The 24,604-nt window shown below is 38.8% G+C and overlaps 3 protein-coding genes and 1 long non-coding RNA gene across 4 annotated transcripts; 2 read left to right on the top strand and 2 right to left on the bottom strand.

Annotated features, from left to right (window-relative positions):
* Positions 1–1,285: 1,285 nt before the first annotated feature.
* On the bottom strand, positions 1,286–11,346 carry LOC110941227 (protein FAR1-RELATED SEQUENCE 5). Its single transcript, XM_022182854.2, has 5 exons — positions 11,190–11,346; positions 3,305–3,839; positions 2,951–3,209; positions 2,105–2,662; positions 1,286–1,946 (listed from the first exon to the last, which is right to left on the bottom strand). Exons 2-5 carry the CDS (start codon positions 3,616–3,618, stop codon positions 1,317–1,319), a joined length of 1,761 nt encoding a protein of 586 aa, XP_022038546.1. The 5' UTR covers positions 3,619–3,839; positions 11,190–11,346; the 3' UTR covers positions 1,286–1,316.
* Positions 11,347–11,432: 86 nt separating this feature from the next.
* LOC110941228 lies at positions 11,433–12,085 on the bottom strand. The gene is made up of 2 exons (XR_002593929.1): positions 11,862–12,085; positions 11,433–11,574 (listed from the first exon to the last, which is right to left on the bottom strand). It is a non-coding gene; the product is annotated as an uncharacterized LOC110941228 (long non-coding RNA).
* A 365-nt stretch (positions 12,086–12,450) lies between these two features.
* LOC110941230 lies at positions 12,451–17,325 on the top strand. Its single transcript, XM_022182855.2, has 4 exons — positions 12,451–12,669; positions 14,364–14,759; positions 14,924–16,840; positions 16,919–17,325. Exons 2-4 carry the CDS (start codon positions 14,407–14,409, stop codon positions 17,046–17,048), a joined length of 2,400 nt encoding a protein of 799 aa, XP_022038547.1. The 5' UTR covers positions 12,451–12,669; positions 14,364–14,406; the 3' UTR covers positions 17,049–17,325.
* Positions 17,326–18,198: 873 nt separating this feature from the next.
* Positions 18,199–19,756, top strand: LOC110941231 (embryonic protein DC-8-like). Its single transcript, XM_022182856.2, has 2 exons — positions 18,199–18,618; positions 18,721–19,756. Exons 1-2 carry the CDS (start codon positions 18,306–18,308, stop codon positions 19,560–19,562), a joined length of 1,155 nt encoding a protein of 384 aa, XP_022038548.1. The 5' UTR covers positions 18,199–18,305; the 3' UTR covers positions 19,563–19,756.
* The last annotated feature ends 4,848 nt before the right edge of the window (positions 19,757–24,604 follow it).

The following is a 24,604-nucleotide window of genomic DNA, read 5'->3' as shown; positions in this document are numbered from 1 at the left end:
GTTTTATTAATAGCTGGTTAGTCTAATATATGAAATGCTATTATTGTACTGGTTCATAACACATTGTGCTGGTGCTGGTTTATAACACATTGTGCTGGTTTCTGTGCAGGGAGAAAACAACTTCAAACCAAAACTGAACAAAAAGACCTGCACACAAAATTTCAGAGAAAACATTGCCGCGACATTGATGACTACCGAGTTTGGAACTATTAGGAAAGTGGACATGTTGTTCATTCCAATACTACAACACAAGCACTACTACATTGTATGTTTTGATTTCAAGGGAGAAGCCATCAAGATTATAGACAACATGAAAGGGAAAGCAAAAGCACAAAAAATGGCACGTGCTAAAAGAGTGGTAATATATTGATGCCCATTAATTCTGTGTTGTTTATTTTAATTATATTTGTGATGCTTAGGGATTTTGATTTTGAAAATTTTCAAATTACAGAAAGAAATTGTATGTGACTACCTTGAAGTTGAATACCCAACAATGCACACAAAGATGTCGCCCTTGGAACCAGAAATAATGAAAATGTCGTGGCAAACAGAAAAGAACTTTGTAGATTGTGGTGTCTTTGCAATGAGACACATGGAGACATACACAGGGAATCATGTGAGCAAGAAGGAATGGGATAGTGGGCTGTCGAAAGAGTCACCGGAACAAGACAAAGAGTTGGTTGAACTGAGATACAAGTATTTAAGCAAAATACTTTTATCCGACATCAACTTAGCGAAAGTTGAAATGATGGAACTGTTAGAGAAGTATGAGAAGATGGAGCCTGAAAAGAAAGAGGAATGCAAGAAAAATGCGGAAACGAAAATCAATGACAGATTGAACCAGAGATATTGATTGTGTTGGTTGAACAATATAACATTAGTTTGGTAGTTGTCTGTAATATTTTGTGCTGGTTTAACAATTAATATGGTGCTGGTTTAACAATTACATTGTACTGCTTTAACAGTTATATTAGGAAAGTTAATTTTATGCTGGTTTTACAATTAATATTGTGCTGGTTTCACTATGACAATATGTGATGGTTTCATAGAAGAAGTTTAAAATTGTGCTGGTTTTATAATTGTGCTGGTTTTAAAGAACAAAGTTTAAAATTGTGCTGGTTTTAAAGAACAAAGTTTAAAATTGTGCTGGTTTTAAACAGTATATTGAATGTTGAAAAATCAAATTCTTGACAATTGCATTTACAAAATCAACAAAAACTAATAATGTGCTGGTTGAATGTTGTAAACATAATAAGAATACAAGAAATCCAAACTGAAATAACAAATCCAAATATCATGATTACCAAGACACACGACTAACTGCTCTTCTGGGAATCAGCAACAGTAGTCTTCATCTTACAAGTCCGACTATTATGTCCATGACCTCCACATATCAAACAACATCTAGTTTTAGTTTTCTTTGATATTCTTGAAGATGATACCTCACGAAAAGACTTTAAGCGTTTGTTTGAACCACACCCCTTGTTTCTAATACCACTAGGTGGAAGAATGGTAGCAGAAGACGATGAACATGGCTGATCAGCATGAAGAATATTAGCTAATCTTGCATTCTTGTCAAGTGATTCTGCAGGAAGGTCAGCAGAATCAACCTTCAACTTCGACTCGATCACTTGGTCTCTATACAACGATAACAGGTCAATATTTGTAACAAGACGGTTAACAATATGTTCAGTTGCAGTCATTATCTCACGCACAATGCTGGAAGCACGTTCAACTTGATTACCAGCAGCATTTTGATCAAAACTCGAAACTTTTGTCTTTTTTGGAACAACATCTCTTGTCCAACGCCCCATAACATATTTTTTAGGGAACTCCTTTATACCACAAAGACGAAGAACACAAAAGGCATGCCTACATAGCAAACCATACTGCTCATATCGGTTGCAGCTGCATTTAATTACCATATCCTTAGGAGTAAAAAGAACCTACACAAATAACAAATGCTTATATTGTGCTAGTTTATAACAAAAGTGTGCTGGTTTATATATGTAAAATTCTAATTGTAAATATAAATCACTGTGCTACTTAAAATGTATTGTAAAAAGCAGAACATGTTTGTGCTACTAAAGGTATAAATAAATACCTCATGAAGGCCAGGAAGATTGACCTGTAGAATATAAAACTTAATTGAATCACCAACTTCTTCTTCACGCCTGCACATACAATTCTTGCAAGCAAGTCGAATTTCTTCTTGAACATCAAAAAATATCCCCCGAGTATAAATCTTTGCAGCTTCCAGTTCCAATTCATAATTGGTTTTCATGCGAGGTTGTGTGTATCTGGTATCATGATCACGTTTGCTGCGCTTAAACCTCTGAGATTCCATTGCAGTATCAAAATGGCTCAAAAACTCAACTAATGACAATTTTGTGTTGGTTAATTGACCAAAAAAATGATTTTCACTCTCAGACCTAGATGTTGTACGCATAAGACCGGACATATGTTCATAACGATAGTATGCAGGAATCCAATCTGATCTGAGGTTGTACATATCAGACAGCCAGCTGTTACTAGTAAGGTTGTACTTAATCATTAAATCACACCATTGTGTCTCAAACTGTGCTGGTTCAAGAGCATCAGTCCATACAACATCACATATATCTTCTTTAAAAACCTCATCTTGTGATAGCTCAGTACCAACCTATAACAAAAAAAAAAAAAATAATTAGTATATTAAAACAGCAAACAAATCCTAAAATGTGCTGGTTTATATGTTAAAGTGTGCTAGTTGATGTATAAACTTAAACTATGATGCTTAAACTGTGATGGTTTAAAGAAAGTGTGCTGGTTTAAAAGTGTGCTGAGTTATATGCAAAAGTGTGCTGGTTTAAAAGTGTGTTGGTTTATATGCTAAAGTGTGCTGGTTTAAATGGATTGTTTAAAGTGTGCTGGTTTATATGCTAAAAGTATGCTGGTTTAAGAAAGTTACCTTTTCAGAAACTTTGATCATTATATGCCACATACACAAACGATGTCTGGTATCTGGGAAAACATCTCGGATGGCAATTTTCATTGCAGCGTCCTGATCAGTCACAACCACCTTAGGTGCAACACCAAAAGCCTTCAAAAAACTTTGAAGAAGCCATTTATATGATTCAGCAGTTTCAGATGCTAACAAAGAACCAGCAAACGTGACATTGTGATGATGATTATCGATTCCAGTGAACGGAACAAATACCAAGTCATACCTAAAAATTGAATTGATTATATTACAACTGCTTGCTGAATTGTGCTAGTTTAATAAAAATATGAATAAATGATCTACAAAAAGTGAATAAAATACCTGTTCGTACGGAACGTAGCATCAAACGACATAACATCCCCAAAGACCTCATAATTCAGTTTCATTTCTTCATCAGCCCAAAATAATCCAGCAAGAGCACCTTTTTCATCACAATAAAATTCACAAGAAAAATTCGGCAAATACAGCTTCTTCTTCATAAGACGTTGGACAGCCATATCCACATCAAACTCTCCAATGAACAAATTAATATCTCTTTTAAAATTTTTACAATCAGTAGACGTCACTCCAACCTTATCAAATCCACCACGAATCTTTCTCATAAGGTTGAATGCCCTAACTGGACCAATATTCATCTCAGAAAAATCAGAAAGCAGTTGCTCTTCAGTGAATGTCAACTTTCTAGACGAAGCTAAAAGATGATAATCCTCTTCATCAACAAAAGAATGATTATGCTCCTCAAATACATGAGAAATTCTATAAGTATTTTTTGGAGTTAAAGACAAACGGATGTGTGCCTTACATCCGGTACGTTTAGAAGGTCTCCTCCTTCGGTCATTTAACTTTTTATCAGCACCAATGTCACACCCCCAAACAACCACCTAGGGCATGTCCCTATTGGAGGTGCAACGATTCAACAGAGAGCCACTAATCATATCAAACACAAGTTGTAATGTAATAAAAGTACCCAATTGAAAGAAAAGTATCGCTTGAAAAGTTAAACCAAAACCAAAGTATTGAGCGGAAGCATGAATGTATAAGTGTGAAAATGAATGAAAACCAAATCCATATAATTGTTTATCATGACCACAACCACTCCAGCAGCATCAGACGGCAAGCTCCCAAGTCCTTCAATAATCACCTACAAGCATGTAAACAAGTGTGTCAGACTACGCTGGTGAGTTCAAGGTTTTGTTAACAAGTTATGTTACCATATGTATGTTAATGCGATTTAATGTTGCGTCACGATGTTGCTCATGTTAGATACCCTAGGAAGTGTGCCCATAAGTATCCGGGGAATGGGTACCCCTTAACGACCGATTGCTATGTTGCCTTCGTTAGATACCCTAGGGAGAGTGCCCATATGTATCCGAGGAGTGTGCCTCTAACAACCATAGCCATACCCAGATAATTAGTTCACGCCCGTCCTCACGGCCCGGTGTGAGGTTTCCCACCTAATAGCGCTATCAACTAATCACCCCCATTGCCCTCCAGGCAATAACCAAAACCGATTAAGTTATTTACCCAATGTTTCCCTTCCAGATGTTTACCAGTTGTCCCAAACCACCGGGACGCATGCTTGAGAAAAGTGCAGTGAACTCACCTTGGTTTGCTCGGTATGCTAAGTATATGCTCACAGTTAATCAATCACGACCTATATAGTAGGCACGCATGTACAATCAGTTTAATTCATAATAACTCGCATGCAAATCTAACATCACATAGTGCTTGACAGTTAACATCATGTATCACGTAAGAAATTAATCAATCTCATGTAATTCATGTTTCATATAAATGTCCATCTCAGTTCGTACTAACAGAGCTATTCATCATCATACTTGAGAGGGTTAACAGTCTTAACGAAGTTAGCAATTTAACAGGAATCATAAACTAACACTGTTAATCAACTCACAGAATTAACTAACAGGGTTAACAAAAGTTACTCACTTAACATAGTGTCATACATGAAACTAACCAAATTAATAAAGTTAACTGAGTTAACAAACTTAACTTAATTAATAGGCTAAACATAGTTACATAAACAGACATAAACACTTGGGCCGAAATCTACTTTGTGAAGAAAACACTTGGGCAACGAAATCTGATACATACAACATATTACTAGAATGAGACTAATAAAACAAATGATTTAATTGTGCCTTTCACCTTAATTCTCGAGATATATGTCAGACAAAACAAATCTTCATGTTGATTTATCATACCCATCATTCAATTAAATCAATACTACAACCATGTGGCCACCATCTTTTAATAAAAGTTATCCATATTCTCATATCACTTAACTTCCCATTTATTGGACCAACAAAACTACCAATATATCACCATTGATTATGTGAATTTAGTGGACTAATGTGATAGGACCAAACATACTTAATGGGTTTGAACAATAATAAAGTGGGTGGTTTCTTGTTTGTCATCATTGGCTGCCATCTTTTGATTATTACCCCCACTTTGTTTGATAACATCAAGGTTATGACAATTGAGAAACAAATAACACAAGAGTGGTCGACAATTGTTATATGCACACAACATCCTTGAAAGATAATTGGACCGAATATAATTGATTTGATCACCCTAACATGGTATTAAATGTTCACTCACATACTCATGACATCTCTAAATCTAATAGGGCCGCTAACTGTTGCTTCCATGCACATGATTGGACCGAACAGTACAAGATGAATTTACTAACCTCTTGCCATTAAGAACATAAATTATATTACATGCGATTGGCCGACAAACATAAATTAAATCATATGCCATTTAGAATATAGTGGCCGAAAGTCCACATGTATCCATCTCATGCTATTAAAAACGCAGTGTCCGATAATTATATATATATATATATCATCACGTGCATGATCATAACAACTTGTGTATTAATCATCACAAATTCAACAAAAACACTAAAAGCAATTGCACTAACCAGAAGTCCTATCGAATGAACAGATGCTTCAGGGGGGGGGGTGTATGTCTCTGCAGTCGTGCGATTCAGGGAAACTTAGGGTTCTTGCTTGAGTGATACCTAATTTATGATAGGCTGCAGGCCAATAAATAGCACACTAAAGGACCGGTTGGGCTTTTAATCTAATTGGGTGTGTTTTGGGCTTCTTATTGTTCGAGCTGCAAAAGGTAAAGTAACAAAAAGAGGGGGAGCGGCTCGTGAAACTAACCGTTAACCCACATGGGCTTTGTCCGGCCCAACATAAATTCAGTGTGCAATCTGGCTTGGTTTGGGCCTCGGCTCATTTAACTTGACCTACATATATCTAAGGCCCACAATACTAATAGTGATACTCGTTTACGTTAGGGTTTAACAAATAGCGAATGACAGCATTCACTGCGACGTGTGATAAAGCGTGGTGTAACAGGACTAACACCAGATAAGAGTTATGGTATTAGACGACACTAATCTTGAAGGTTTGGGTTGTCACATCATCCCCAACTTGAAAGAAATTTCGTCCCGAAATTTAGTACGTAGTCGCTAAGGAAGCTAGTTATGTTGTGTGGTTTCCTGGGGTGTCACATCATCCCCCTGTTGGTTTGGAATTTCGTCCCGAAATTCCGCAGAATGATAAGAATGAGGTCGATAGAAAAGGTCTGATTAGCAAGAACAAGATTGCAACCCTAAACTATGTTTGTGGCCTCTCGACTTTTACCGCTTGCTAGTTCTATTATGTGCTTGGTGTTCAAAAGTGTTGGGGTACGATTAAGCATTTGACTTATTTTTAAAGACTCGAAACTAGTATCGGCACTCTAATAAATTAAAACAGTAACCTAAAAGTCGTCAAGTAGAAACTCACCCTGACCGATCACGAAGACACGTCCCCTAGCACCATTGTCGTCGTTGTTACCCCCATTGTTGTTCCCATTTCCTTGGTTGTTGTTGTTCTGATTCTGATTCAGCTGGGGGCAGTCTCTTTTGAAATGGTCTTCCGCACCACACTGAAAGCATCCCCTGTTGCCTCGCTCTTGCTGCTGCTGCTGGTTCTGTTGTTGCTGATGTCCGGGCTGTGGGGCTCTACAATCTTTGGCTTCGTGGCCTGCTTTACCACACCTGTTACATGTTCGTCCACACTGCCCGAAGTGATGATAGCCGCACTTGCCACACTGAGGCTTCTTTCCTGCATAAGACCTCTGACTTTGATTCACTGAGGATGACTGGCTAAAGCTGCGAGTACTGCCAGTGTCTGTCTTCTTTTGGGGCTGAACCGAGTTGGACGCTTTGTCCATATCACCCCACTTGCGTTTACTATCAGTGACAGGAGTAGTGGCGGTGGTGGCGGCAGTAGTAGCTTTAGAAATACGTGGTGGCAAGGAGTCGCTCTCCACCTCCTGGTCAACGATTTTATGTGCCAATCTAACGATCTGGGTTAGGTTATTGAGGTTCGCTGCTGTAACTAAACCCTTCACCCGTGGAGGTAACCCCTTAATAAACAACTCGATTCTTCGGGACATGGGTCGGGACAAGTTCGGACACAAATCAGCTAACTCATACGACCGCTTCACATACGCCTCAATTTCAGACCCCACCATTTTCAGATTATAGTACTCATTCTCTAACTTCTGTATTTCGTCTCGAGGACAGTATTCCTCCCTCATTAATTCCTTGAAGTCGTCCCAAGTAGTAGCGTTTGCTGCATCAATACCCAGCAGCTGAACCTGGGCATTCCACCAGGTTAAGGCACCATCCTCAAGCGTGCCTGTTGCGTACTTCACGCGGTCCCCCACGGGACAGTTGCACATAGCGAACACTGACTCAGCTTTCTCGAACCACCTTAATAGTCCCACAGCCCCTTCCGTTCCGCTGAAGGTCTGTGGCTTACAGTCCATAAACATCTTGAATGTACAGGCAGGCTGGTTGTTCGGGTGCGCTGAGTGAAAGAAGATACGACACAAGAGTAAGAGTTGGGTTCACGATATAGGATTAAAAGTATTTGGTACAGTTCATACCCGCTTGGTAGGCTGCCAGAGCCTCAGCCACACGGGTGTTGATTAAGTCTGTCAACTCAGCCTGAGTCATGTTGATGTTGCCACGTCCGTTTCCTCGTCCACTCATGGTTCTATAATAGGGGAAGGGAACAAATTTAGAGGTCGAGAACGAGAAAAGTATTCAGGTTTATCACGTTAAGGGCGATTAACTACCATGTTCATACACAAACAGGGAAGAATCCCTCTTACACTCGTTAAGCCTCATTGGGATTTGCATGCACCACGCGTTGTTATTATGTGTGCACCCATGATAATAAGGCGGTTTGCATGCTCCTCTCGATGCTTCTTAACTTATGTTTGAAGTTTCTCCCACTCCAATCAATACAAAATAAGCACTATCAACAAGATTAGAATTGACTAGATGCAAGTGTTATGTTACACTAACAATGTGTCATGATGCCTACCATGTCGTATCGTGCATGCTATATATATAGTTACGTTTACTAGGCATATAAAGCATAAACTAAGGAGGAACGAACCTTGCAGTCTGAAGCTGAGTGTCATGGTCATCGTTTGGATCAATTCGGTTATAGTCTGGTTTTATGAAAACATTTTTAAAACCGAGTTCTCTATAACCAGTGGCTCTGATACCAAACTGTCACACCCCCAAACAACCACCTAGGGCATGTCCCTATTGGAGGTGCAACGATTCAACAGAGAGCCACTAATCATATCAAACACAAGTTGTAATGTAATAAAAGTACCCAATTGAAAGAAAAGTATCGCTTGAAAAGTTAAACCAAAACCAAAGTATTGAGCGGAAGCATGAATGTATAAGTGTGAAAATGAATGAAAACCAAATCCATATAATTGTTTATCATGACCACAACCACTCCAGCAGCATCAGACGGCAAGCTCCCAAGTCCTTCAATAATCACCTACAAGCATGTAAACAAGTGTGTCAGACTACGCTGGTGAGTTCAAGGTTTTGTTAACAAGTTATGTTACCATATGTATGTTAATGCGATTTAATGTTGCGTCACGATGTTGCTCATGTTAGATACCCTAGGAAGTGTGCCCATAAGTATCCGGGGAATGGGTACCCCTTAACGACCGATTGCTATGTTGCCTTCGTTAGATACCCTAGGGAGAGTGCCCATATGTATCCGAGGAGTGTGCCTCTAACAACCATAGCCATACCCAGATAATTAGTTCACGCCCGTCCTCACGGCCCGGTGTGAGGTTTCCCACCTAATAGCGCTATCAACTAATCACCCCCATTGCCCTCCAGGCAATAACCAAAACCGATTAAGTTATTTACCCAATGTTTCCCTTCCAGATGTTTACCAGTTGTCCCAAACCACCGGGACGCATGCTTGAGAAAAGTGCAGTGAACTCACCTTGGTTTGCTCGGTATGCTAAGTATATGCTCACAGTTAATCAATCACGACCTATATAGTAGGCACGCATGTACAATCAGTTTAATTCATAATAACTCGCATGCAAATCTAACATCACATAGTGCTTGACAGTTAACATCATGTATCACGTAAGAAATTAATCAATCTCATGTAATTCATGTTTCATATAAATGTCCATCTCAGTTCGTACTAACAGAGCTATTCATCATCATACTTGAGAGGGTTAACAGTCTTAACGAAGTTAGCAATTTAACAGGAATCATAAACTAACACTGTTAATCAACTCACAGAATTAACTAACAGGGTTAACAAAAGTTACTCACTTAACATAGTGTCATACATGAAACTAACCAAATTAATAAAGTTAACTGAGTTAACAAACTTAACTTAATTAATAGGCTAAACATAGTTACATAAACAGACATAAACACTTGGGCCGAAATCTACTTTGTGAAGAAAACACTTGGGCAACGAAATCTGATACATACAACATATTACTAGAATGAGACTAATAAAACAAATGATTTAATTGTGCCTTTCACCTTAATTCTCGAGATATATGTCAGACAAAACAAATCTTCATGTTGATTTATCATACCCATCATTCAATTAAATCAATACTACAACCATGTGGCCACCATCTTTTAATAAAAGTTATCCATATTCTCATATCACTTAACTTCCCATTTATTGGACCAACAAAACTACCAATATATCACCATTGATTATGTGAATTTAGTGGACTAATGTGATAGGACCAAACATACTTAATGGGTTTGAACAATAATAAAGTGGGTGGTTTCTTGTTTGTCATCATTGGCTGCCATCTTTTGATTATTACCCCCACTTTGTTTGATAACATCAAGGTTATGACAATTGAGAAACAAATAACACAAGAGTGGTCGACAATTGTTATATGCACACAACATCCTTGAAAGATAATTGGACCGAATATAATTGATTTGATCACCCTAACATGGTATTAAATGTTCACTCACATACTCATGACATCTCTAAATCTAATAGGGCCGCTAACTGTTGCTTCCATGCACATGATTGGACCGAACAGTACAAGATGAATTTACTAACCTCTTGCCATTAAGAACATAAATTATATTACATGCGATTGGCCGACAAACATAAATTAAATCATATGCCATTTAGAATATAGTGGCCGAAAGTCCACATGTATCCATCTCATGCTATTAAAAACGCAGTGTCCGATAATTATATATATATATATCATCACGTGCATGATCATAACAACTTGTGTATTAATCATCACAAATTCAACAAAAACACTAAAAGCAATTGCACTAACCAGAAGTCCTATCGAATGAACAGATGCTTCAGGGGGGGGGGTGTATGTCTCTGCAGTCGTGCGATTCAGGGAAACTTAGGGTTCTTGCTTGAGTGATACCTAATTTATGATAGGCTGCAGGCCAATAAATAGCACACTAAAGGACCGGTTGGGCTTTTAATCTAATTGGGTGTGTTTTGGGCTTCTTATTGTTCGAGCTGCAAAAGGTAAAGTAACAAAAAGAGGGGGAGCGGCTCGTGAAACTAACCGTTAACCCACATGGGCTTTGTCCGGCCCAACATAAATTCAGTGTGCAATCTGGCTTGGTTTGGGCCTCGGCTCATTTAACTTGACCTACATATATCTAAGGCCCACAATACTAATAGTGATACTCGTTTACGTTAGGGTTTAACAAATAGCGAATGACAGCATTCACTGCGACGTGTGATAAAGCGTGGTGTAACAGGACTAACACCAGATAAGAGTTATGGTATTAGACGACACTAATCTTGAAGGTTTGGGTTGTCACAACCAACACTATCATTTACCGTGTCAACAGCACAGGATGTCGCTGAACCCTCTTTCGCACAAACAAAGTACTTTCTAATCACAACACCATTTTTTGAAGATTGAGTATGCTTTCGACCCTCAAACCCAGATAACTTAGCATACTTCTTATAGAAATTAAAGTGTCGCTGAACCCTCTTTCGCACAAACAAAGTACTTTCTAATCACAACACCATTTTTTGAAGATTGAGTATGCTTTCGACCCTCAAACCCAGATAACTTAGCATACTTCTTATAGAAATTAAAGGCAGAATCAATTGACTGGAAATGCATACCAACTACAGGTTTGGAAGAATCTGGAACAATAGGAGTATAATACTGATTACCAGTAGTTGGACAGATACGAACTCCTGAACAAATCAAAAAACCAGAACAAATAAAAGATATCAGCACAAACTTTACAATAAATCAGCACAAAAAACAAGCACAACTTTACTAGACAAACTAGCACAAAATAAAGATATCAGCACAACTTTACAACCTACACTTTAAAATATGATGTAATATAAAAAAACCAGCACAACTTCAAAAAACCAGCACAACTTCAGAACTACACTTTTAAATAAAAACCAGCACAACTTAGATCAAAACTAAAAACCTAAAAAGTAGATGAAATTAAAACTACAATGTATTTTACCATCGACAGTAGTAGACATCATTAAAATAGAGGAGGATAAATAAGCAAATCAATGAATGAACAGAGGAGCTAGGGTTTTAGCAAATCGATGAAAACGATGAACGATTCAGCAGGATTGATCTCAATCTCGCAGGTACCGGCAAATCGATGAAAACGATCAACGATTCAGCAGGATTGAGATTGAGATTTGCGATTGATTTAGATGAAAACGATCTCGATGAAATTGGTAAGCTCAATGAATGAATGAATGAAAAATATGAAAGAAGGAATGAAAATCGTGTGATTAAAACTAAGTACATATCTGTTTGAAATTTGCATTTTCCAATATTACCCTTTCATCTAAATTAATGAGATTGCCACATGTAAGCTCAAGATTGCTTCTTAGGAAACTTAGGGAAGATTAAATTCTTAGTTGAACCTCTACCTATATATATAAATTCAAATATTAAGTCTAGCCATTTATTTATTTTATCTTAAACAATAACAATAATTGGAATTTTCACATATTTATTAATGGGTTTGGGCTTTTGCCCCAACCCAACCCAAAACATACAAGACCCAGCCTTAACGAGGAAGAAAAAACCGAAAGATTGGTGGGTGATAGTTGAAAAACCCTAAAATTACATGATAAAAAGAAACGAAAGATTTGTGGGTCATAATTGAAAAACACAAAAGTAGGTTGTCAAGATGCAAAATCCACAAAAGGGGGCAAGCAGCAGCAGCAGTAACAGCAGCAGGTTCTTCTAGTTGAACGACTGTAACGTAATCTTGACTTCCCCTTTGAAGAATTCTTCAAGAACCCTAATAGGTAATCTCACTACCTTTTCTTCTTTTTTCGTTAATTGATTGATTATATCGTTTCTTTTATGGTCCTCTGAGTTGGGTTGAATTGAGTAGATATTTAAAAACTTTGGGATATGGGTTATTGATTTTCCCCGCTTTTGGTTTGGCCTCTGGAAGTTATAAAGTTCCAAACTTGGTCTTGTTTAAGCCCTTTTTGGCGGGTTGATGTTTGAATTGCATAATAATCTTGATTGTATGAACTACATAGTTTGTGTGCACAGTGCAGAGTTTGATTTGAGAGCAGACATATGAGGGGGGGGGGGGATTGAGTCATAAGGGTGAGAGGGGCACTCCCCTCTTAGGTCCTCTCTTACACACACCCAATCAGGTTATGCCACGTCAACTCCCCTCTTAAACTCCCCTCACACCCTCAATTTGATGGCGGCACTCCCCTCACACAATTATTTTTTTATAAAAAAAGAAGAAAAAAAATATGATTGGTGGAAAAAGAGTGGACCCACATTAACAACCAATCACCCCCTCTCTCTCTCCTCTCTCTCATGCGGTAACTACGCCCCGATCTTGGTCACCAAATTCACTCACCGCGGGGATGGCGGCGGTGTTCCCGCTCGGGGAATGGGGTCACTGCTTGCCTCCCCGCATGGTGCCCCGTACCCCCTAAGACTCATAAGTCACTTAATAAGTTCTGAAATAAGTGAACTCACAAGTCACTTTCATTATAGGGGTTTGCTAAACCGTAAACGTACCTCGCCCCTAAATTTTTCATCGTACTCCCTATCTGAAAACGTTAAATCATTGGATCTTTTATGTCTTTTAGCACGAAAAGCGGGCATGTTAGTGATTTGACAACTTAAACAGGGTATAATATGTTAAAATGGAGGGGTGGGCATCATAGTTATTAAAGGCACGAGGCGCACTCAGGGCGATTTTTTGGGCCTGGGTCTTTATTTACGTCTAGGCGCGCCTGGGCGCTCGCTTTAATAACTATGACATCAACCATAGTTATTAAAGGCGCGAGGCCCACTCAGGGCGATTTGTTGGGCCCGGGGCTTTATCTGCGCCTAGGCGCTCGCTTTAATAACCATGGTGGGCATGTTTAGCACAACATTAATAAAAGAGTAAATTGCCAAAATCGTCCCTGAGGTTTGGGCATGTTTGCCATTTTCATCTAAAACAACTTTTTTGTACAATATATTCCTTCACTTTTGGGATTTTTTTGTCATTTTCATCCAAACATCTAATTTGCTTTATTTTTTCTATCAAACATTTGGATGAAAATGGAAAAAAATCCCAAATCTCAGGGACAATTTTGGCAAAAAAGTCAGACGTTTGGATGAAAATGGCAAAAAATCCCAAAAGTGAAGGACTATATGGTCCAAAAAAGTTGTTTTGGATGAAAATGACAAACATACCCAAACCCCAGGGACGATATTGGCAATTTACTCTTAATAAAATGATACTCTTGTACAAAACCTGTATACTCCGTATAGTAGGAAATACAGGGGATAACTAACATAATCCGAAATCGGTATCTTAAATTAGGATAGCACCCTCATTATCTTCTTGACGGTTTGTCGGTTCCAAACTCATCATTCTAGGATTTATGTAAAGCTTGAGTTAGATGTTGTACACTTTTGTTTATGCTTTAGAAGATAAAATGAACTGGCTTTGACCTAATTATGAATTGATTTCTTGCAGCACAAGCTGAATATTTGTAATTTGGTATATTTGTATTCTCAAGATGTCAGAAAAGAAAATTATAGCTATATGCCAGTCGGGTGGCGTGTTCCAGACTGAAAAAGATGGTTCCATGACATATAGTGGTGGGGAGGCTTATGCTGTTGATCTAGATACGGAGACAAAGGTGATCGATTTTAAACAAGATTTAGCCGAGACGTTTGGATATAATGTTGATAACATGTTGATCAAATACTTCCTCCCTGGAAACAAGAAAACTCTTATCACGATATCCAAAGACAAAGACCTTAAACGCATGATTAACTTCTTTTCTAATGCTGATCAAGTGGATGTCTTTGTCATGCCACTTGACGGTGGCACTGCGGCTCCAAATGTCTCCAACACGCCTGCTAGTAGGTATTTCAACCGTTCTTTCCTTTTTGGGAAATCATGGCAGTTGTTTATTTTCCCAATATCATATATCGTGTTCATGTAATATTGCATAATCAGCTTAAAAGCTCACATCCAAACGCCACCTCAATTTGGATGCTTCTTGTATTATAATAAAACCTTAATTGCAGGTCGAGCAGGACAACAGTATCTGAAGCAGTTGTTCTTGTATCAAGCCCTGTTGGAACAAGCCAGACGGATAACGACCCGGATACAAACGAAACTAATCCACTTGATATCGTTATACAAAATGAAGCCGCACCAGTGTCATTTGCTTACGGTTCAAATTGGGAAAACGAAAAACAACATAATAAAGCTGCAATACAGTGGGAAAACACAATCACGGGTGTGGAACAAAGATTTTCTAGTTTTGCTGAGTTTCGTGAAGCTCTACATAAATTCTCTATTGCCCACGGTTTCCGTTACAAATATAAAAAAAGTGATAGTCACCGTGTTAGTGTCAAATGCAAAGCTGAAGGTTGTCCGTGGAGAATATATGTGTCAAGATTACCGACGACTCATTTAATCCGCATTAAGAAAATGAATCCGGAACATACATGTAACGGAGTTGCGGCAAAAGCGGGTTATCGGGCCACAAAGGGTTGGGTCGGGAATATTATAAAGGAGAAGTTAAAGGCTACCCCGAATTACAAACCGAAAGATATCGTTGCCGACATTAAACGGGAATACGGTGTCCAGTTAAATTACTCACAAGCATGGCGTGCAAAAGGAATTGCGAAAGAACAACTTCAAGGTTCATACAAAGAAGCTTATTCTCAGTTACCGTTCTTTTGTCAGAAAATAACGGAAACGAATCCCGGGAGTTTAGCTACGTTTGATACAAAAGAGGATTCGAGTTTTCATCGGTTCTTTGTCTCGTTTCATGCTTCGATTTCCGGGTTCCAACACGGCTGTCGTCCTTTAATCTTTTTAGATGATATACCTCTAGACGCAAAGTACCAAGGGACTTTGTTAATAGCCACTGCTGCTGATGGTGATGACGGTGTTTTTCCATTGGCTTTTGCGGTAGTTGATGATGAAACCGATGATGACAACTGGTTTTGGTTCTTATCAAAATTGAAATCAGCCGCCCCGATGTCTCAACCGATCACCCTTGTTGCGAACTTCACAAAAGGGTTAAAAGACTCGATTGCTAACGTGTTTGGTGGAGAGTGTTTTCACGCTTATTGTTTAAGATATATCGCTGAAAAACTTAACGATGATTTGAAAGGTCGGTTTTCACACGAAGCCAGACGTCTCATGGTTCAAGATCTTTACGCAGCTGCGTACGCACCAAAGCTTGAAGGTTTTGAACAATACGCTCAAGATATTAAAGCTATTTCACCCGAAGCGTATGATTGGGTAGTGAATAGCGAGCCACAACACTGGGCAAATGTGTTCTTTGATGGAACACGGTATAATCACATGACGTCTAATTTCGGACAGTTGTTTTACGATTGGGTATCGGATGCAGTTGAGTTACCGATAACTCACATGATTGACGTGTTACGAGGTAAATTAATGGAGTTAATTTATACAAGACGGGTCGATTCTAACAGATGGACTACAACTTTGACGCCATCAATGGAAGAAAAGCTTAAAACCGAAGCTTCAAAAGCGCAATCATTCCAAGTGTTTCCGTCGCAGAATAACATATTTGAGGTTCATGGTGATTCTGTCGAGATGGTTGACATTAGTCAATGGGATTGTAGCTGCAAAGGGTGGCAGCTGACTGGACTGCCATGCTGTCATGCGATTGCGGTTTTTGAGGGCATGGGTAGAAACGTGTACGATTATTGTTCTAGATATTTTATGGCTGAGAGTTATAGGAAAACATATGCAGAGTCGATTTATCCGATACCTGATGTGGAGGGTCCATTAGATGGTGAGGACATTTTGGTAATTGTTACACCGCCTCCTGCTAAACGGGCCCCAGGGAAGCCAGGTAGGCGAGCTAAGTTGAAGCAGGCTGGGTCGCTGGAGCTCATTAGACGACAAATGCAGTGTAGCAAATGCAGAGGTTTAGGTCACAACAAAAAGACTTGCAAGTACGCCTTTATTTTATATTAAATATATATATTGTTTTTAATTTGCATTTTATCTGAATGAGGTGTCGTGTTAAACAGGGAGGGGGTAGAGATACATGACACATCGTCAAATCCGGAAGTGTTGAATCGAGAGGGGGTAGAGACGCATGAAGCATCGTCAACGCCTGAAGTGTTGCCAATTCAGATGGATGAAGACACACATAGATGACTCATCGGCCACGATACACGAAGTCTGAAGGTTGTTGCATATAAATAATCGGAAAGATATTATTGACATCGAGTTGATGCAAGAACCGAAATCTTAGTTTAGGTAGTCATAAGACGGATGAAACTTGTCTTGATGGTTGGATATATAGTCTTGATCATAAGTCTGTTTGAAGGTAACCTTGATCAGATAATCTAACTTTCTGTTTATAGTTCTTGGTTCTCTACTTTAACTCGTGTATAACTTTCATTTATATTAATGTAATAAAATATTTTCTCCACCATTTTGGGACATGTTCATGGATTTTTACATATGTAATTAAAATGAAAGTTATAATAGAATTCTAAATTTTACAGGAATTCTATAAGAGTATTTTTAAGAAACTACAGAAGTCTAAATATTATATATGTAATTAGTCATTTAATAAATTCATTAAGTCTAAAATCTTCAACTTCCACAATCTTAAGCGTAGAGTTGATTGAAAATGTTTTGGTTGATAAACATATAACCACCGTTTAAAAGAGTTACAGTTATTCTATACGCTTAACAAAAAAGTAAACTCACCAAAAAGGATTATACCTTCGTATTATTTTGATGTAAATTCAGAACACCATTAATTAAAGTTATCTATAACATGTTAGTATGATTATAATATTTTAACATTTTTCAACGTCACGTTACCACTAGAATGCTTTAATTTTTAAATGTACCAAAGATTATACCTTCATATTATCTTAATGTAAATTCAGAACACAATTAATTATAGTTATTTATAACATGTTAGTATGATTATAATACTTTTAACATTTTTGAATGTCACGTTAGGACTAGAATGCTTTAATTTTTATATGTGATTCACAAATTCTAAAAATAGAAATTTTTACACAATCTAAACTTTGCTCACACTAAAATTAGTAAACTGGATTCAAACCAATCACTAGCGCCGTACGCATCAAGTCACCACCACTCCTCGTTGGCTGGTCCAAGGTACAAGGAAGTAAGGATTAATGAACACACGTGGCACTTCATCTGCTAAAACGTGTCGCCACCTTAAATCTTCTCTCTGCCACGTGTATCTCCACCGCCACTCTTCACGTTCATCTTCCTCAATCCTTTTGCCGCCCCCAATGCCTATATAAATCATCTTCTACACCCTATATTCCATAACTTCCGATCTAATCACTCACACAATACGTATACACACTCAGAACAATAATATTGCTTGTGGTACTACGACACACGTAACACATTCGTGTTATCATGTCTTTTAAGTTTAAAACCACTGTCGTGACCGTGGTTATTACGGTGTTGTTGCTGGCCGTTATCTGTAGCGGCAAGGCCACGACTGATGAAATTAAGTACGAGGATGCGAAAACGAAGGCGGCGCGTGTTAGAGACGATGCGGTTGAGGCGGGGAAAGAAGCGAAAGAGTCAACCGAATCTTGGGCCGGGTGGGCCAAAGATAAAATATCTGAAGGCCTTGGCCTCAGTACTGAGGAGGCCAAGGATGCAGGGCGTCGGGCATCTGATGCCACTGTTGATTCAGCCAAGTCCACCAAAGACAAGATCACCGGTAGTTTCTCTCTCTCTAATCTAAATTTTTCATTCATAAAAAATGTGGTTTAAAACCGGTACGTGAGCAGTTAATAACGAAATGATGATGTTAAATGGGCAGGAACTGGAGAATACACTGCGGATAAAGCTGAAGAAATGAAGAGCTATGCTGGTGAGAAAGCAGGAGAACTGAAGGAAAAAGCTTCCCAGTCAGCGGAATCTGCAAAGGAGACCGCGTACGAGAAGGCGCAACGGGCTAAAGAGGGTGTAGAATCGATTAAGGATGCCGCCTACGATAAGGCGCAAATGGGGAAAGACAAGGCCCCGGACACAAAGGATGCTGCAGGGTCCGTGAAAGACGCGGCCTACGAAAAGGCCCGTAGTGCAAAGGATGCCGCAGGGTCTGCTGCGGGGTCTGTTAAGGACGCAACCTACGATAAAGCTCGTAGTGCGAAGGACGCTGCAACGTCTGCTGCTGAGTACGTTAAAGACGCAACCTATGAGAAGGCTCGTAGCGCTAAGGACGCCGCAGCGTCTACTGCCGATTCCGTTAAAGACACGACCTATGACAAAGCTCGTAGCGCGAAGGACGCGGTGGGGTCTGCTTCGGAGTCCATTAAAGATGCCACCTATGACAAGGCTAGTAGCGCGAAGGACACAGCGGGGTCTGTGAAAGACGAGACCTACGAGACGACTAGAAGTGCGAAGGAAGGTGCGGAATCAATGGCGGGGCAGGCCAAGGATAAGGCGTGGCAAGCAGCGGAGAAGGCGAAGGAGGTGGCAGCGGAAAGTGGTGAGGAAAGCATGGAGTGGGCAGAATGGGCGAAGGAGAAGGCGAAACGCGGTTTAGAATCTGCGAAAGAGGCGTTGGGGAAAAAGTACGACGAGGCCGCGGAGCCGCATAGGCAGAAAGCCAAGGACTTCAAGGAAAATGTGATACTAGGTCAAAACGAAGAGCTTTAAGGCATATAAAGAATGGAAGTTAGAATGTTGTTATGTTTGTTGTATGTTAACAATGTGGATTGAATTTTGTGACGGATGTATACAATGATGGTTTTATGTTTGTATCATGGTTTTATGTTTGTTTTTATTGTACAACATCAAGTTTCTACTAGGAACGTTTTTAGTAGTAATCAACTTGGGAAGGTTTGTTCGAACACTAGTGAGATAACCTGTTATACATGTTTTGCTTTAAAGCACACACCACTTCTGAATGTAGTGTTCAGTGAATCAGCAACTTGCTACACTAAGAGGACCCGGGGTGGTCCGTGTTCGGCCACCCATCACGCGTGATGGGCTATATGTACACCGCCGCCACCAATTTTTTAACGCGTTATATTATTAACGCGTCATATGTATCACGCGTTGAAAATCAAAAATCCGACCGTTTCAATGATGACCGTTGAAAGCAACGGTAACTTTAATAAAAAAAAAAAAAATCCATTTTATCTATATATATACTCACATTTTAACCATTTTTTTATACATCAAACTCTATCTTTTAACCATTTTAAACCCATTTCACCCAATTTTTTATATCTTTCTCAAATGGAATTCCCTACCGATTCGACGTTTCCGATGTCTAGCGATTCCGAGTCGTCTTCCGACAACGACACGCTAAACTATTTTGTGTCGGTGTATAACGAGCTTGATGCCGAGTCGTCCCGCCCAAAGAAGAAGATGGTCGGCCGTGATCGTATACGTGCCAACGAAGTTTTGATGAACGATTATTTTGTGGAAAACCCGCTATACAATTCCGAAACGTTTAGAGATCGTTTTCGTTTACCCAAAGAATTATTTTTAAAGATTGTTGGAGACATCGAGGCAAGCGAGGGATGGTTTCAAGAAGGTTACGATGCGAGGGGCAAACCAAGTTTCACGCCGATTCAAAAATGCACGTCCGCCATTCGCCAACTAGCGACGGGTAACCCACCCGATCAATATGATGAATACCTAGCTATGTCTGAAAGAACTTCACGTGAGTGTTTGCAATTTTTTTGCAATGCGGTTATTAAGTTGTATTCTAGCGAGTTTTTACGAAAACCGACGAGCCACGACATCTCTCGTATTTATGCCGCACACGAGGCTAGATGGCATTTTCCCGGGATGCTCGGCAGCATCGATTGTACACATATCGAGTGGAAAAATTGTCCAAGAGAGTTGCGAGGGGCGTATGTGAGGGGAGACATCAAAAGACCAACCATCATACTAGAAGCGGTGGCGTCGAATGATTTATGGATTTGGCATTCGTACTTCGGTGTTCCAGGTTCAAACAACGACATCAATGTGTTGCACACGTCGCCGTTGTTCCAAACCGTAACGGATGGTACCGCACCTTCCTCTCCTTTCTATGTTAACGGTCGACATTACATACGAGGCTTTTATCTTGTGGATGGTATCTACCCGTCTTGGTCTGTTTTTGTGAAAGCTCCCTCATTTCCCGTCGAGGCTAAAGAAAAGGCGTTCAAAAAATTGCAAGAATCGGCAAGAAAAGATGTTGAGAGGGCGTTTGGTGTTTTAAAGGGTAGATGGGGTATACTACACCGACCGGTTCGTTCGATGACCAAGAAAGCAATACATAGCATAGTGTATGCGTGTATCATATTGCACAATATGTTGATCAAACACGACGGACGTGCAATATCCCCGGATTGGGTACCGGATCCTCCTACACAAGTTCAAGTTCCACAAGATATCAATTTACAATTGCGTAACGAAGAAACTCACTTTCGGTTGAGATACGATTTAATCGAACTAGTAGGTTCTCTAGGTTTGGAGTTTCCGGATTCGGACGAGGAGTAGGTTTTTTTTTTTTAAATTGTATGTTTCTAGTATGTTAAATTCGATTAGTAGGTTTTTTTTTTTTTTTTTTTTTTTTACAAATTGTATGTTTCTAGTATGTGAAATTGAAGTAGTATGTTTTAAAATTAATGAAATTTTTAATTTAGTGTTTTATTTTTATTTTCTAATTTTAAAATGAAAATTAAAAAAATTGGGAGGGAGTGATGGAATTCCATCACTAGTGATTCCACCCCTAGTCCATTTCTATCACTAGTGATGGAAATTGGATTGATGACATGGCATTAGTTGATTGGATAGTGGGAGTGATGGAATCCATCACTAGTGATTCCACCCCTAGTCCCCTAATGTATAACAGTAAAAAAACCTTAAGAAATATATAACTAATTCACCATCTAAAAGTGGACGATACACCTATGGTTACCAAAATTTAGGTGTCGACATCTACCTGTCACAAATGAACGCCGGAATTAAACCGATACATTTATAGATGATATTTCCATGGAGACGCGAGCGTAGCAACTATTAAAATTTAATGTAAGGGGCCAAAAGGAAACTAGTCCCTAAAAAAAAAAAAAAAACAATTGCGAAATAACTCACTCGAAGATGAGATATATGAATCAAACCCTTCGAAAGCGGATGACATCGCCAACTTGACAACCATATTAATATTTTGCAAAGGCATTAATATGTGTGACGACATAGGAAGCACCCAACCCTTGACGATTTAGTACTGATCCATTTGGCTAGGACAATAAAATCATTACATGCGGCTACACAAGGATCCATGAGTGGGGCTCGCCTGTACCTGATAGATTTATCCTTTTTGTTCCTTGGTCTTATAAAAAATCAATGGCGCTTAAGTTTCACCCTATTCGTACATGGTCTAGTTGTTTCATTCGATAGCTTAACCATACCATTGTAATTGTAACATGTATCCCCCCCCCCCCGAGAGTTGTAAAACCGAAAACTTCTAAAATAAAAGAGGGACATGAACTCACAGTTTTGCGTCCGAATGAGTGTGCTAGCAAAGGGGTATTCCAAACACGCGGTGCAACCTACACGTGTTCTAACTCGTTACACTTAGGCCTCTACTAGACCGTGTACGCATTGCTCATCTTGAACGTTGTTAGATTTATATTTGATATGTATTTGGAACCCTTGTGTATTTTTAATATATTGGCATTTGTTTCGTACGTCTGTTTGTAATATATATATATAGGGTTGAGCTATATAGAAAACCCTAAATATTTAAGAAACCCGGAAAACTCAAAGCTCCCGACTTTTTTTTTTGAAAAAAATAACACATGTAATATACATGTTTTTAAGAGTTTTGGGCCAAAAAAATCAAAAAAGCGCCGAAGGGTTTTTTTTAAAAAAAAAAAAAAAACAAATTTCAGCAGCTTTCAGCATTTTTGTCTAACACATGTTAGGCAACCGGACATTGCTGAAATTTGTTTATTTTTTTTTTAAAAATCCCTTCGGCGCTTTTTTGTTTTTTTTGGCCCAAAACACTTTAAAACATGTATATTACATGTGTTATTTTTTTCAAAAAAAAAAAAATGTCGGGAGGTTGGGTAAAAATAGGGGGAGATTTGAGTTTCCAGAGTTTCCTAAGAATTTAAGGGTTTTCTGTCTAGCATTCCCTTATATATATATATATATATAGGGTGAGTTCAGAGAACTTTCAGAACTCCTAATAAACAATCATTTTATATATAAGTTTTTGTATTTAGGATCTTTTTATTATCTATTATATGTATTTCTTTGATTACATACATGTTAAAATTAGTTTACATATGTTTAATTGCCAAAATTATATATAAGTGTCATAACTAATTACATATATGTAAAAAAACTAGTTTACATATGTGTAATTATAAAATTATATATAAAAAATGATAAAATTACTCTTAACATGTATGTAATCGTAAAAATACATATAATAAATGATAAAATTATCCTAAACATAAAAATATATAAATAAAAAGATTGTTTATTAGGAGTTCTGCGAGTTCTGTAAATATTTATGGTTCTGAAATGATCCTGGCTCTATATATATATATATATATACTTCTTATATATATATTTTGCATTCGTAATGTGTACGAACGGGCCTCGTCCTTCGTGAGTCTTCATGCCTAGCACGAGCATAAGTGGGCCTAGCCCACGAGAGTCTTTTTGCCTCGCACAAGTGAGAATGGGCCTAGCCCATTTGAGTCTCTGTGTTCCACACGGTGTGAGTGGGCCTAGCCCATAAGCGTCTCCGTGCCACGCACGGTATAAGTTCGTTATACGTTATATATATATATATATATATATATATATATATATATATATATATATATATATATATATATATATATATATATATATATATATATATATATATATATATATATATATATATATATATAGGATCCGGATCAATCGAGAACTAAGCCGACTTGCGAGAACCGCAGGAACCACTCAAAGCCAATAGTTTTTTGACACCTAATCAATCCAACCTTTTAAACTGGAGGGGTATATTAGACTTTTTACATAGCATTTCTCTCTCCACTGTCACATGTCGTTTCTCTTTTAAAGCCCTGATGTATTCTCTCTCTTCATAACCATTTCAAAATCCAAATCTCAGTACTCTCTTCTCCCTTTCTTCGATCCAAAACCCTAACCCTCTTCTCCCCCACCACCACTACCACCATCAACATCTCCCTAATATCTCTGCCACCGTCACTTTCTTCCGTTTCAAACGCCGCTGTACCTCTCAAACGCCGTCTTACCTCCCATCCGGTAGATCTCTAAAAACTATCGATGAGTTACTCAACCGGAATCAACTCACCGGAGCAGCGGTGGCTGGAGAAAGGTGCGACGGTTAGGGTTCCGCCGCATCAGGTGACAGTGATTTTTATTGACAGAGAAGATTTGTGATGATTCCTTGAACCATGACTTTGGTTGACTGGTGTTCTTTCCGGCGTAACAGTGGTGATGGTCAGTGGTTGTACTGGTTCCGGTAACGGAGGTGGCGGATGATGTACACATCTCTGCCGTATGGTGGCGGTGGGACCCTGTCTCCGGTGGCTGTGGTGGCCGCTGGCCGCCCTGTTGAACAAGAAAGGAAAAAGGGTGTTCCTTGGACTGAAGAAGTGCATAAGTAAGTCTAGTTTCTTGATTTTCTTAATTTTCTTGATTTTCTTGAAATTCTTGAT

This window comes from Helianthus annuus, chromosome 5 (genome assembly GCF_002127325.2).
Source record: "Helianthus annuus cultivar XRQ/B chromosome 5, HanXRQr2.0-SUNRISE, whole genome shotgun sequence".
Taxonomy (NCBI): Eukaryota; Viridiplantae; Streptophyta; class Magnoliopsida; order Asterales; family Asteraceae; genus Helianthus; species Helianthus annuus.
The sequence above is the reverse complement of the archived record's forward strand: the minus strand, read 5'-3'. Positions and strand labels throughout refer to the sequence as shown.

What these genes read in the sequence shown, in the direction of transcription:
- LOC110941227 (XM_022182854.2), bottom strand. Translation starts at nt 3,618, where the DNA reads ATGAATATTGGTCCAGTTAGGGCATTCAACCTTATGAGAAAGATTCGT. An exon ending in TGATCAAAGTTTCTGAAAAG is followed by an intron (nt 2,663 to 2,950) that starts GTAACTTTCTTA and finishes TTTTTGTTATAG; the next exon opens with GTTGGTACTGAGCTATCACA. An exon ending in ATCTTCCTGGCCTTCATGAG is followed by an intron (nt 1,947 to 2,104) that starts GTATTTATTTAT and finishes TTATTTGTGTAG; the next exon opens with GTTCTTTTTACTCCTAAGGA.
- LOC110941231 (XM_022182856.2), top strand. Translation starts at nt 18,306, where the DNA reads ATGTCTTTTAAGTTTAAAACCACTGTCGTGACCGTGGTTATTACGGTG. An exon ending in CACCAAAGACAAGATCACCG is followed by an intron (nt 18,619 to 18,720) that starts GTAGTTTCTCTC and finishes TTAAATGGGCAG; the next exon opens with GAACTGGAGAATACACTGCG.
- LOC110941230 (XM_022182855.2), top strand. Translation starts at nt 14,407, where the DNA reads ATGTCAGAAAAGAAAATTATAGCTATATGCCAGTCGGGTGGCGTGTTC. An exon ending in TCCAACACGCCTGCTAGTAG is followed by an intron (nt 14,760 to 14,923) that starts GTATTTCAACCG and finishes CCTTAATTGCAG; the next exon opens with GTCGAGCAGGACAACAGTAT. An exon ending in CACAACAAAAAGACTTGCAA is followed by an intron (nt 16,841 to 16,918) that starts GTACGCCTTTAT and finishes CGTGTTAAACAG; the next exon opens with GGAGGGGGTAGAGATACATG.